Raw genomic sequence first — 13650 nt, forward strand, 5'->3', positions numbered from 1 at the left:
TGTGTCCTCTGGGAAATGACTCTCCTTGGACTTAATTTGAATTTTAAAATGTTAAATTTAAATTTAGACATATAGCACAATTACAGGCCCTTTCAGCCCACGATCCCATGCCACCCAATTACACCCAATTGACCTAAAACCCCCAGGACGTTTTGGAGTGTGGGAGGAAACCGGACTCCCTGGAAAAAACCCACTCAGACACTGGGAGAACGTACCAACTCCTTACAGACAGCAATGGTTTCGAACCCTGGTCCCATTCATGGCACTGTAACTGTGTTGCACTAACCGTGCCACCAAATAATTTTAAGAATTGTATGGCTGAGACAACCTGATATGGTAGAAGTCCAAAATTCCAGATGCCAGAAATCCAGACCACCCACGAATCCAGACCTTTTGAAAAACCATGCGTAAACAACCTTCAATGCACAGTGGCAACAAGTGAACAATTTATGTTTATATTTCTGTCAAGAATGATCACGTGATCACAGTGCAGACTCCATACTGATTACACAGGAGATCCGAATTGGAACTGTAAGGCAGCAGCTCCACTAGGTCTTCCTAGAAGTTCCCACCTTGTAGTTTATGCATACATGTATTCTCCCTCCCCCCCCCCCATCGATTTGATCTACCAGGATTGAAGAGTTGTCTGAAGAGGGTACGCAAAATCATTGAGGACATCTTCCACCCTGCACACAGCATCTTTCAGGTGCTATCGACGGGGAGAAAGTATGTTAGCGCCTCTACTTCCTCAGGAGTTTGAAGAGGTTTGGAATAGCACCAGAAACCCTGGCAAATTTCTACAGATGTGTGGTGGAAAATGTGCTGACCGCCTGCATCACAGTCTGGTCTGGCAAAACCAATACCCCTGAGCGTAAAGCCCTGCAAAAAGTAGTGGATACAGCCCAGGACGTCACAGACAAAACCCTCCACATCATCAAAAAGATCTACAGAGAACGGCAGCCATCATCAAGGATCCACACAATCTGTTCTCACTGCTGCCATCAGGAAAGAGGTATCGGTGCCACCAGGTTCAGAAATAGCTGCGACCCCTCCACTATCAGACTCCTCAATGACAAACTCAATTATAGATTCATTTAAGGACTCTTACTTGTGCACTATTGATTTTATTTTTGATCTCTCTCTATTGCACAGTCAGTTTGTTTACATTTGTTATCCGTTTACAGTTCTTTATTTATGTGTTCATGCTGTGTAGTTTTATTTTGCACTACCAATTAGCACTAATTCTGCTGTGCCTGCAGGAAAAAAGAAATCTCAGGTTTGTATGTGATGTCATGTATGTACTCTGACAATAAATCTGAAGTCAAAATTGTACAAGGAGTTAGGAATAGTTCAGTATCTTAGAGTCGTACACCACAGAAACAGGTCCACAGAGTCTGTACCATTTATCATGCCCGTTTATATGAATTCCATTTTATTCTCCCCATACTCCCATCAACTTCATCCAGATTTGACACAGCAGGGAGGTTTGCAGTGGCCAAGTAACCTACTGACCTGCGTGTTTTTGGGGTACAAGCAGAGAGCTCAAAGGAAAGCAGAGCACCCAGAGGAAGGCCACGTGATCACAGTGCAGACTCCATACTGATTACACAGGAGATCCGAATTGGAACTGTAAGGCAGCAGCTCTACTAGGTCCTCCTAGCAGTTCCCACCTTGTAGTTTATGCATGCATGTATTCTCCCTCTCCCCCCCCCCCCATCGATTTGATCTACCAGGATTGAAGAGTTGTCTGAAGAGGGTACGCAAAATCATTGAGGACCTCTTCCACCCTGCACACAGCATTTTCCCCAGCTACCGATGGGGAACAGATACAGGACGATCAGAGCCAGCACCACCAGGCTGAGAAACAACTTCTTCCCACGGGCAGTGAGCATGCTGAACGACCAAAGGAACTGCTCACACTAACCGTTCGAGACTCATATTCACAAAGCAATATTTATTTATTTGCATATGTGTTGTTTGTCTGTATGTGTGTTATGCCTGGTTGTGTGTCTGCGTGTTTTGCACCCAAGGACCAGAGAACGCTGTTTCATCGAGTTGTACTTGTACAATAAATTTGACTAGAAATCTTAAATGGAACATTCTCTCCCAAGAGTAGGGAGCCTGCCTGCCCACATCCACCCTGTTAACGCTCTTTGTTAAATAAGAAAAAACAGTGGTTATGATGTATTTGGATTGCTCCAACTGGACTGTGTGAAGCATGAATTAGGATATGTTTACAGTTCTGGTCACCACACCACAGGCAGAATGATATAACTCTTGAGAGGATGCAGAGCAAAATTCTTGTCATGATGAGATCCTAACTAGACAGGGTTGTTTTATTTGAAACTGAGGGAAGATTTATGTGAGGTGTGTTAAAATGAGAGACACTGGTGGGGTGAACCTCATGGATCCATTTCCCTCAGGAGATGGGTCAACAGCAGGTTAATTGGTAGGAAGGTCAACAAGGAATCAAACAAAAAGCATTCCACTCAACTGGCAGTGTGGGTATGAAACTTGCTCTGGAAGAATGGTGAAGGCTAAAACCATTGTCACATTTAACCAGTTCCTGGATGAGCACAGAGAGGCATGACATGCAGAGCCACAAACACAGTATTAGGATATGCATTTTACATCAGCATTTACACAATGGTCAGAAAAACTTCCTTCTGTGCTGTCAATTTCCATGATTAGCTGAGAATGTTTACAAGCTTCCCTGTCTTGGAAGGAGACCATCGTGAGGGCTGCTTCCAGTGGTGAGAGTTAGTTAAAACCATAAGATGTAGGAGCAGAAATAGGCTATTCAGCCCATCGAGTCTCCCCCACCATTTAATCACGAGCTGATCCATTTTCCCACTTAGCCCCATTGCCTGGCCTTCTCCCAATAACCTTTGTTGCCCTGGCAAATCAAGAATCGATCAATCCCTGCCTTAAATACACCCAATGCCCTGGCCCCCTCAACCACCTATGGCAACAAATTTCACTGAAGAAATTCCTCCGTATTTCTGTTCTCAGCAAACGCCCTTCAATTCTGAAAGTATAAAAGGCAGTGAGTGATAATCAGCATTCTGGCCCTGCAGCTTGTAGCATGTGGAACTGGGTGCTTTGTTTCTCTGCTCTGAGATCAGACTTAACATTTCCAGTAACGAATCTATCAAGAGAACAGTTAAGGTTCAATGAAAGATCATCAATTGAAACATAAACTCTCCAGATGATGCCCAATCTTCTGAGTGTTTCCAGAATTTTATTTTGATTTTATTTAAGATGCTCAGCATCCTACCATGTTTTTACTGCTGGCCTATTCCCGTGTAAGACAAAATTGTGCAAGGTCTGGAGTCGAGTTGTGCAAGGGTTGGAACCGATGGTCCTTCCCAATGATTAATTCCTAGTGTGATGGGTTTGTCTCTCTCCAGCTCTCCTGTATGTGGAAGGACATCCAGTGGCTGCAGCAGGGAATGAATTCCACTCTCTCATCATCCTCATCAGTGCTGCAGACCAGACAGAAGATGTTAGCTGCTGTGTCCCAGCTCCAGGTAGGAGGCTCTTCCAAACAGCTGAAAGCAACATCTCCGCAGCATCAAGATCTTATCAGAACAGCAAGCATTGGGTTTCAATTTTTCTGTCTGTCCTGAATGAAAATATAATCCTTGTGGGATTGTTTGTGAATTCTCATAACGTGATAAAGCATTAATGAGTATTTGGAAATAATCAAGGTAGTCAAGTAGTGTTTGACAAATTACCATTCTTCCTTAGACCTTACTAGATACAAGATTATTTTATTGTCATGTAATAAAACAGAAAATATGATATTGCACAAAATTTCCTTTAGTCTACTATAAGGCAGACAAAGATATGTCATTGTAGTCAGAGAAAGAGAAGCAAAAGAGAGTCTCCCCAGAGTCAATGAGTGTCCGTGGATTTGCGTCCAGTGCTCCTGCAGCTTCCACAGCCACATAGACCATTGGCAACACGTCCAAACCATTGGCAACCCGAGCTCCAGTTGCACACACACCTGACATGATCAGGAAGCCTCCAGTAGCCTCTCACATCTTGGTTCCAATAATTGGTACCCCTTCAGTCAGCCTCGGACCAGAATCCAGCAGTCCGCAGCCTGGTACAAGTCCCTTAACCGCAGCAACCTGCAGCCTGCCTATGTTCCTTACCAGTGTGTTCTTCAGCCTCAGAGTCCTCACTGGTCCTTCTCCAAGGTCACCATCTTGAGGGTCATATCCTCTGCTTCTCAAATGGAAGTGGGGGGTGGTCTCCTCGTTTTCTGGTGCCCTGCACCAGTCCTCCGATTCCTTGAAGCTACCACCCTTCATAGCCACTGCCAAATAATAGACACCGCCAGTCCCCACAGTCACAGGACTTTAAAATAAACCACCATTGGCTTCTTTAATGGGCATTTAAAGTCTGTATGGAGCTGACGGTAGTCAAACTGGGAGATTGGATCCCATGGAGGAGCACTGAAACTTCCCGCCTCACTCTCCAGGGTCTACATCAGTGGCAGAGTGCTGCCATTACAGTAGCTCTGGCAGCACCTCCATTTTTTTAAGGTGATGTTCGTTATTGTGTGCTTCATAACGAGTCAAACCGATGGAAAAGGTAAACTAGATGAAAAATTTTACTAAACACAACCAAACATGATAAATAGGGTAGGGCTCGAGAGCCCACAGTGTGGCGTCTGCTCCCTGCTAGTAATTGATTCAACTAACACTCCCTCGTGGTGCTCCCGCATTTGTAGTATGGTGACTACAATGTGATTGTAGCGGGTGCAGAGCAGCTGATAGCAGCGGCTGTCTACAGGTGACTAGTCAGCCCATTAGGTTTGTCCTTGTTCACAGAATCATCCCATTCCACCATTAATTTTCTCTGCAACCCATTCTCCCTTTCTACCTACACTATGGACAATTTACAGTGACCAAATAACCTTCCAACCTGCACATCTTCGGGACGTGTGTGGAAACTAGAGCACTTGAAGGAAACCATTACAGTCAAAGGGGATCATTTCTTGAAGAGATGACCAATGAGTTCAATGAAGGGAGATTAAGAAATGAAACCTGTTCCCCAGCTCCACAACACCATCATTTAACTCAATCTCCATCTAGCCAGTGTTCTCGCAAGATCTGGACCAGCTAGAGGCCAAATGTGGAGAATTGTGTGAAAAACACAAAAGTCCACAGATGCTGTGTACCGTACAACACAAAATGCTGGAGGAACTCAGTAGGTCACACAACATCCATAGGAGGTAAGATATATAAAACCAATGGGTCTGAGCCCTTCTTCATGGTATGAATGAGCAAAAATTAGTTTTGCCAGCTGGAGTAGGGTGGTGGTAGAGGAGTTGGAAGTGGTGCTCATACCTTGAAGAACATCTCAGACCTGAAATGTTGATTATATATCATTATCACTTATGGATGCTGTGTGACCTGCTGAGTTCCTCCAGCATTGTTGCATTTCTGGAAAATTGTGTGTAGTTTTGGTCACCTACTTGCAGAAAAGATATCAATATGATTGAAGGAGAACAGAGAAAATTTAAAAAGATTTGCCATGAGTTGAGGAGCTGTTATAGGAAAAGATTGAACAGGTTAGGACTTTAATCCATGAAGCATCAGGGAAATAAGAGGAGATTTGATAGAGGTATACAGAATTGTGAGGGGTATAGATAGAGTAAATGCAATGAGATTGACTGAGACAAGAATCAGAGAATATGGATTTAGGATAAAAGGAAAATGCTTAAGGGGAATGTTCAAGGATTCTTCACTCAGAGGCCTTTGGTATGGATGCAGGTCGATGCAGGTCGATGGAATCAAGCAGAAAAATTGTCTATCAGAGCCTGCTTCTGTGCTGTGGTGTTTTGTGTTTCATTTTAATTTAAACATACAGCATGGTAATAGGCCCTTTCACCCCACAACCCCTTGCTGCCCAATTACACCCAATTAACCCAATTATGGGCGGCACAGTGTAGCGATTAGCTCAATGCCTTTACAGTGCCAGCGATCGGGACCAAGGTTCGAATCCTGTGCTGTCTGAAAGGAGTTTGTATGTTCTCCCAGTGTCTGAGTGAGTTTTCCACAGGGGCTCCAGTTTCCTCCTACTGTTCAAAAACATACCAGTGGTGTAGGTTAATGGGGTGTAAATTGGATTACTGGGCCAAAATGGCCTGTTACCGTGCTATATGTCTAAATTTAAATTTAAACCTACAACCCCTGTACATTTTGAAGGGTGGGAGGAAACTGGAACACCCTGAGAAAATCCACTCAGATACGGGGAGAATGTACAAACTCCTTACAGACAGCGCTGGATTCGAACCCCAGTCCCAGCTGCTGGTGCTGTAACAGCCCTCACCACCACACTGTCTGTGCCGCCCTGTATTCTGTTGCGTCATTATTTTTGGTTGTTGCCACAAACCTTGTGCAGCAAGATGAACAATCCTCTAACAAATATCAGTAATTCTGCTTTTAACTAAATGTACAATTATTTGCATCTGTATGCTACTATTTTCACATGATTCTGTAGCACCATCTGTCGTCACTCAGTGAAACTACAATTTTCATTCCAAACTGTTGAATTTTGAAATTAAACAAAAAGTGCTGAAAATGCTCAGCAGGTCGGGCAGCATCCGTGGAGATATAGTTAATTTTATAGGTCAATTTCCTTTCATCAGAACTAGAAATAGAGATAGGATAAAATGTAAGCAGCGAAGAAAGGAGGAGGGAAAAGGGAGAACAAAGAAAACTCTTGGATAAGGCAGAAGGGAGGAGAGATTAAACAAAGGATGAGGTGATAGTGTGGGGTGTGTTATATAGAGAATTTAGGTTAAAATGACTTAAGTTAAAATGTGATGATTAATCATAAAAAGGGAAGCCAGAACGGACAGGGAGCTTACTAGCAGCCAAGGACAAAAGGTTCAGCTGGATATGTTTTTTTAAACCTATCTTTTCATGGTCATAGTGAGAGACATGCAGGAGACAAAAGATTGATAAGAAGGGTGAGAAACAGAATTTAGTGTATGTAGAGTTCACAGCGTACGTAACGAACGTGATAATTAAAAATGCAGTTATACTTAGAATGCTTTTGTAATACTAACCAATTAAAACAGTATTAATAAGAAGGGGAAGGGCAAACAATAAGGGTATAAAAATCAATGCACTGTATGTATCGGGGCTTAACTGGTGAGAAGCCAGTTGAGTCCAACTCTGCAGACTTATAAATAAAGCTTGTCGTGTCATCAGTTTTAAAGAGACTCATGTGTGAGAAGTTTTATTTCTGACAGGGTGGGGAGGATGAGAACGAGATTAATTGTCATGAGAAAGGAGGCTCTGAGAAGGTGATAAGTTTATTAAAATAATTTTCTGATTTTAACAGAAAAGAGACCCAGTAACTGCTGGGTGTGAGATAGTAATTACCTGAAAATGTTGACTTGAGAAGGCTATTAGATATCCAGTCGGAAAGTGAGGTGCAGTCCCTTTTGTTTAAATGGAGGCCTAAGATTGGGAGGTCACAGCAAGACTGGGATGGAGTGTGCAAAGCCACAGACAACTGGAAGCTCGTGGTCACAATACCAGCCAAAGAGAGATGTTAAACTACACTGACACACTCCATCTGACAGATATCCCCAGTGTGGTAAACCCTGTACACTAAAATGGAAGAATGCTTAGGACACTGGATGGTGGGAAGAGAAGAGAGCGAATGTAGTATTTGTTTGGAAAGTTGTTGTGGGATTATTGATACTTTCAATATAAGGATGATTATGGGAATGATATGAGGAGCCTTTGACACCTCTTGGCCTGTACTAGTTGGAATTTAGGAGAATGAGGGTGGTAAATCTGTGGAATATTTTGCCTCTGGTGGTTGTGGAGGCCAGGTCATTGGCAGAGATTTTACTAAGGCAGAGATTGACAATTTATTCTCATTGTAATAAAAGAAAAGTATCATATTTACATGAAATTACTTTTGTCTTCTTTAAGGCAGACAGATTTGCCATTGGCAGAAATTGCCTGAAGCACCTCTTACAGTTAGAGAAAGAGAAGCCAAAGAGAATTCCCTCAGAGTCACTGTGTGTTCATGGATTCATTTCCAATGCTCCCGAAGCCTCCACAGCCACATAGAATCCAATGCAAACCATTGGCAACCCAAGCTCCAGATCTGAACCTCTAACATGATCAGGAACCTTTCGGAACCCCCTTGCATCCCAGTTCCGATACCTGGTACCCCTTCAGCCAGTCTCCAGTAGTCCACAGCCCGGCGCGAGTCCCCTGACAGCTGTCTCCAGAAGCCCACATCCTCCGTGGGTTCCTTGCCTTGAGTCACCTGCAGTCCGCTGCATACGTGAGCCTCAGAGCCCCTCATTGGTCCGGCACCGTGGTCACCGTCCTGTGGATCATCTTCTCTGCTTCTCTTTCTCAGATGGGGGGGTGGCCTCTCTGTTTTCTTGTGCCCTGCGCCAGTCCTCCACTCCCTTGGAGTCTGCAACCCCTTGTGGCTGCTGCCAATCATACGTGCCGCCATCTTGGCCACAGACCCCACGATCACGGGATTTTAAATAAAACTACCATCAGCTTCTTTAACCTGAGTAGACCTGATGGCAAAGGTAATGGGAAGAAGGCCAGGCAGTGAAGCTGAGTGAGAAAATGGATCTGCTCATGATTAAATGGTGGGGCAGACTCGATGGGCTGAATAGCCTATTTCTGCTCCTATATCTTATAGTCGTAGGGAATTAGAAGAAGGCCATTCAGACTAACAAGTTAAGGCTAAATCTCAGTGTAATCAGTCATCCTATTCCCTCCCCCACAACTTAATCCTCCGTTTTATATTTATTCTCAATTTCCCACAATTCTCCTGCCACCCATTACACTTGGGATAATTTGCAGCAAACAATGAACTTAATAACTGGCATGTATTTGTGATGTAGGAGCAAACCAAGACAACTCATGTGGTCATGGGAGATCATGTCAGAGGTGGGGATCAGAACAAACTCGTGGAGCCATGGGGCAGCATCTCTACGTCATGTAACACTGTGCCACAACGGGGTCAAAGTGGACCAGGAGGGATCAGCCCTGACAGAATACGGAAAGGGGATGAGACGGGTGGATGTGCCCAATCATACCAATTGGGTGAAAAATAGCAGATGGAATTCAGTCCAGATAAGTGTGAGGGGATGCATTTTTGAAAGTCAAACCTGAAAGCTGAGAACAGGGTTAATGGTTGGATCCTTAACAGTGTGGAGGAACACCTCAAATCCAAACATCTTTCAAAGTTGCTACACATGTTGATAGGATAGTTAATCCTGGGCTTCATTAGTCGGAGGATTGAGTTCAAGAGAATAGAGATCATGTTGCAACTCTACAAATCTCTGGTGAGACCACACTTATGTTCAGTTCTGGTCACTTCATTATAGGAAGGGAGTGGAAACTATGAAGAGGGTGCAAAGGAGCTCGGGAATTGGGTCGGTCCAGATTTTCCTGATTCTTAGGCAGTACTTTTAAAATTCAAATATAAGGAAGAATAAAGCTGTACTGCCTGTGGATGGAGTACTTGCAGCTTCTATAGCATCTGCTGCACTGCTTGGCGCTCATTTTGTTTCTTTAAATATTTTAGTACATTTAGTGTGCAAACGTTTGGAGAGGACTCTTAAGGGTAGGATCTATGAGCATTTGAAGAAGTACAGTCTACTCAGGTATAATCAGCATGGCTTTGTGAAGGGAAGGACATGCCTCATGAGGCTAATTGAGTTTTTTGAGGAGGTAACAAAATAAATTGATGAAGGTGGTGTGGTACATGTGGTCTACATGGATTTTAGCAAGGCATTTGACAAGGTTCCCTGTGAAAGACTCGTTCAGAAAGCCAATGAGGCACGCAATCAGTGGAACCTTGGCAGTGTGGATAAAAAAAGTGGTGTACAGGTAGAAAGCAGAGAGAAGTAGTGGAAGGAAAGTATTCTGCCTGGAGGTTAGTGACGTGGTATACTCCAAGGATCTATCCTGGCAACCCCTACTCTTTGTGATTTTTATAAATGACCTGGATGAAGCGTCAGAAGGTTGGGTCAGTATGAAGGTTGGAGGAGTTGTGTGGAACTGAAGGTTATCAGTTACAAGACAGGATGCAGAGTTGGGTGGAGAAGTGGCAGTGTACTATCCGGATAAGTGTGAAGTGTTGCATTTGGAAAGGACAAACCAGAAGGCTGACTACAGGGTTAATGGTTACTTAAGAACGTGGATAAACAGAGGGACCTTGGGGTTCAAATCCAAACATCCCTCAAGGTTACCGCACAGGTTGATAGGATAGTTAAGAAGGCCTTTGGGATCCTGGGCTTCATTAATAGGGTCTTTGAGTTCAAGAATAGAGAGGTTACGTGCAACTCTGCAATCTCTGGTGAGACTACACTTAGAGTATTGTGTTCAATTTTGGTCACCTCATTACAGGAAGGATGTGGAAGCTATGGAGAGGGAGCAAAGGAGATTTATCTTGATTGGAAAATAAGACTTATGAGGCAAGGTTAGAAGAGCTGGAACTTTTCCCTTTTGAGCGTAGAAGGATGAGAGGAGACTTAATAAAGGGTCAACAAGATTAGGAGAGGCATAGATAGGGTGGACAGCCAGTGACTGTTTCCCAGGGCAGGAACAACAAACACCAGAGTAAATTTAGAGGAGACATCAGGGGTATTATTTTGTGTGCAGAGAGTTGTGGGTGCCTGGAATGTCTTGCCAGGGATGGTAGTGGAGGCTGGAACATTAGGGCCATTTATGAGACACTTAACCGGGCACATGAATAAAAAAAAAGTAGAGGGTTACGGGGTAGGGAGGGTTTAGTATTTTTTTTAAGGAACAACATCAAGGGCTAAAGGGCCTGTACTGTGCTGTAGTGTCCTGTGTTCTGTATTACCTTGTTTACAACTTTGTAATTTCTTTGTGATTAGATTATTCTACACCCTTTGTGCATGTGCGCATAAATGAGGTATGGAAGACTGAAGTTTGTCCTTCTGTTCCAATGTGTTTCTCTTCACACTATGACATTTATCTACTTTAGGGCCCATTATTATGGGTTTGGAATATGTATGTTGTATATGGTTGTCACTCTGCATTGGTGACACTTACACATGCATGCACACAAACAAAACCCAACTAAATTTTAAAAGTTTGAGAGTTTTTGAAAAGTCCAGATTCTTAGGTGGTCCGGATTTCAAGCATCCGGATTTTTGGACTTCTACTGTAATGTCCAAACGTTCAGATACGCGTCTGATGGTTTATGGGTTGTTGCTATATTCTAGTAATGTGTATATCAGTAGAGTAGGGTTTAGATACATGATGAAACTGACTGATGGTTCAGATGTGAAGCAGGAGACTAAGCCCTGACTCCCATTCACCCACCCAGTTCCTGATGGAGGTTGAAGGTTTGAGAGAATTACTGCCCCTTCCACTCCAAAGTAATGAGTTAGATGAACAAGTTCTCCTGGTGGAACTATGCAGCATCAGTAGAGGTGAGTTAACGTCACACCATTCTGTTCTTCAGAGCTCACTGGGGACACAAGACCTAGGCCAGGTGCACTTTGAACCGATCAAGGATAAACTCGGCAATGTTTTGATCCTAACTGTCAAGGAGTTGCTTCCATCACAGGCACTGGACAGTGTCCGATGGATCCCATTGTCAAAGCTGCACAACTATCGGAAATCAGTGTCTGCCCTTGACTGCATCACTGCACTGGACATGCTGCTCATGAACATGAAGGTATGTGGAAAGGCTTGGTACTGGTATGGTAACCTGTCTGCTGCCTCACTCTACATTATACTCACCCTGCCATCCCATTTCCCTATTTACAGTGACCCACATTATTCTCCCAATATATATCTTGTGAATGCTCACTAACTTCCTTGTGGACCACTCAATACTTTCTCCAATTCCCTCTCACTTAACATATCAGATGTCAGATTTATTGTCAGAGTACATATGTGACATCACATACGACCCGAGGATTCTTTTTCCTGTGGGCCAGGCAGAATTACCACTTATTGGTCGTGCAAAAAAACTGGACACAACATACACATGTAAACAATTAAAGATATGTAAACAAACTGCAATACAGAGAGAAACAAATGAAAATCAATAGAGGTCAAAAGTAAGAGTCCTTAAACGAGTCCCTAATTCAGTTTGTTGTTGAGGAGTCTGGTGGTGGAGGGATAGCAGCTGTGCCTGAACCTGGTGGTGCGAACCTAATTGCCAAATTATGATATCCTTCATTGTCCCCTCATTACACCCTTCATTACTCCTTACTACAGCAATCATTTCCCCCTCATTTGCTGGGTTACTAGTTCAAGTTTATTTATCATCTGATTGAACAACTACAACCCAATGAAACAACATTCTCCGGTCTTTGGTGCAAAATGCACACACACAATCAGACATAACACACAAGCAGACATAACACACAATCAGACATAACACACAATCAGACATAACACACAGACATAACACACAAACAGACATAACACACAAACAGATATAACACACAATCGGACATAACACACAATCAGACATAACACACAAACAGACATAACACACAATCAGGGATAACACACAAACAGACATAACACACAATCAGGCATAACACACAATCATGAATAACACACAATCAGGCATAACACACAATCATGAATAACACACAATCAGTCATAACACACAATCGGACATAACACACAATCAGACATAACACACAAACAGACATAACACACAAACAGACATAACACACAATCAGACATGACACACAATCAGACATGACACACAATCAGACATAACACACAATCAGACATAACACACAAACAGACATAACACACAATCAGACATAACACACAATCAGACATAACACACAAACAGACATTACACACAAACAAACATAATACACAATCAGACATAACACACAATCAGACATAACACACAAACAGGCATAACACACAATCAGACATAACACACAAACAGACATAACACACAAACAGACATAACACACAATCAGACATAACACACAATCAAACATAACTCACAATCAGACATAACACATAAAGAGACAAGCAATACAAATGCATGTATAAAAATAAGTGAATGTGGTTTAATTAATTGTGAATGTGGTTTAATTAATAGTGAATGAATGTAGTTTAATTAATAGTGAATGTGGTTTAACTAATAGTAGTCTTGGATGGTTAGTGTGAGCATTCATTCAGTCGTTCAGAATTCTCACTGCCCATGGGAAGAAGGGCTTCCTCCACCTGGTGGTACTGCTCTGATCCTCCCGACCGGAGCAGCTGAAAGATGCTGTCTGTGAGGTGGAAGGGATCCTCAATAATTTTGCACGCCCTCTTCAGACAGCGATCCTGGTAGATCTCGTCGGTGGGGAGGGAGAGGGAGTCTCCAGTTATCCTCTCTGCTGCTCTTATGGTCTTGTGAATTGACCGATTCAGTTCTCTCCAGCAACTCTCTTTTGCAGCCAGCCAAGACTCTTTTGATAGAACTCCTACAGAAGGCTGACAGGATGGTGGCTGGTAACTTTGCCTGCTTCAGTCTTCTCAGGAAGTGCATTTGCTGTTGGTAACTCCTCACTCCTTGGGAATGTGTTGGATTCGGACATCACTTCCCAAGAACACATACAGACTCTTCATTCCCCTG

At 43.2% G+C, this 13650-nt stretch overlaps 1 protein-coding gene across 3 annotated transcripts in view; it reads left to right on the forward strand.

Moving 5' to 3' along the window:
- LOC138747903 (ankyrin repeat and fibronectin type-III domain-containing protein 1-like) overlaps window positions 1-13650 on the forward strand; it is a 171967-nt gene that overhangs the window by 144801 nt on the left and 13516 nt on the right. For all 3 annotated transcript variants that reach the window (XM_069907529.1, XM_069907528.1, XM_069907530.1), the window contains 2 exons: window positions 3411-3530; window positions 11509-11724. In XM_069907529.1, the coding sequence (XP_069763630.1) occupies window positions 3411-3530; window positions 11509-11724 (336 nt within the window). The remainder of the gene's footprint in view (window positions 1-3410; window positions 3531-11508; window positions 11725-13650) is intronic.

The sequence above is a fragment of the Narcine bancroftii genome, chromosome 13, assembly GCF_036971445.1.
Source record: "Narcine bancroftii isolate sNarBan1 chromosome 13, sNarBan1.hap1, whole genome shotgun sequence".
NCBI lineage: Eukaryota > Metazoa > Chordata > Chondrichthyes > Torpediniformes > Narcinidae > Narcine > Narcine bancroftii.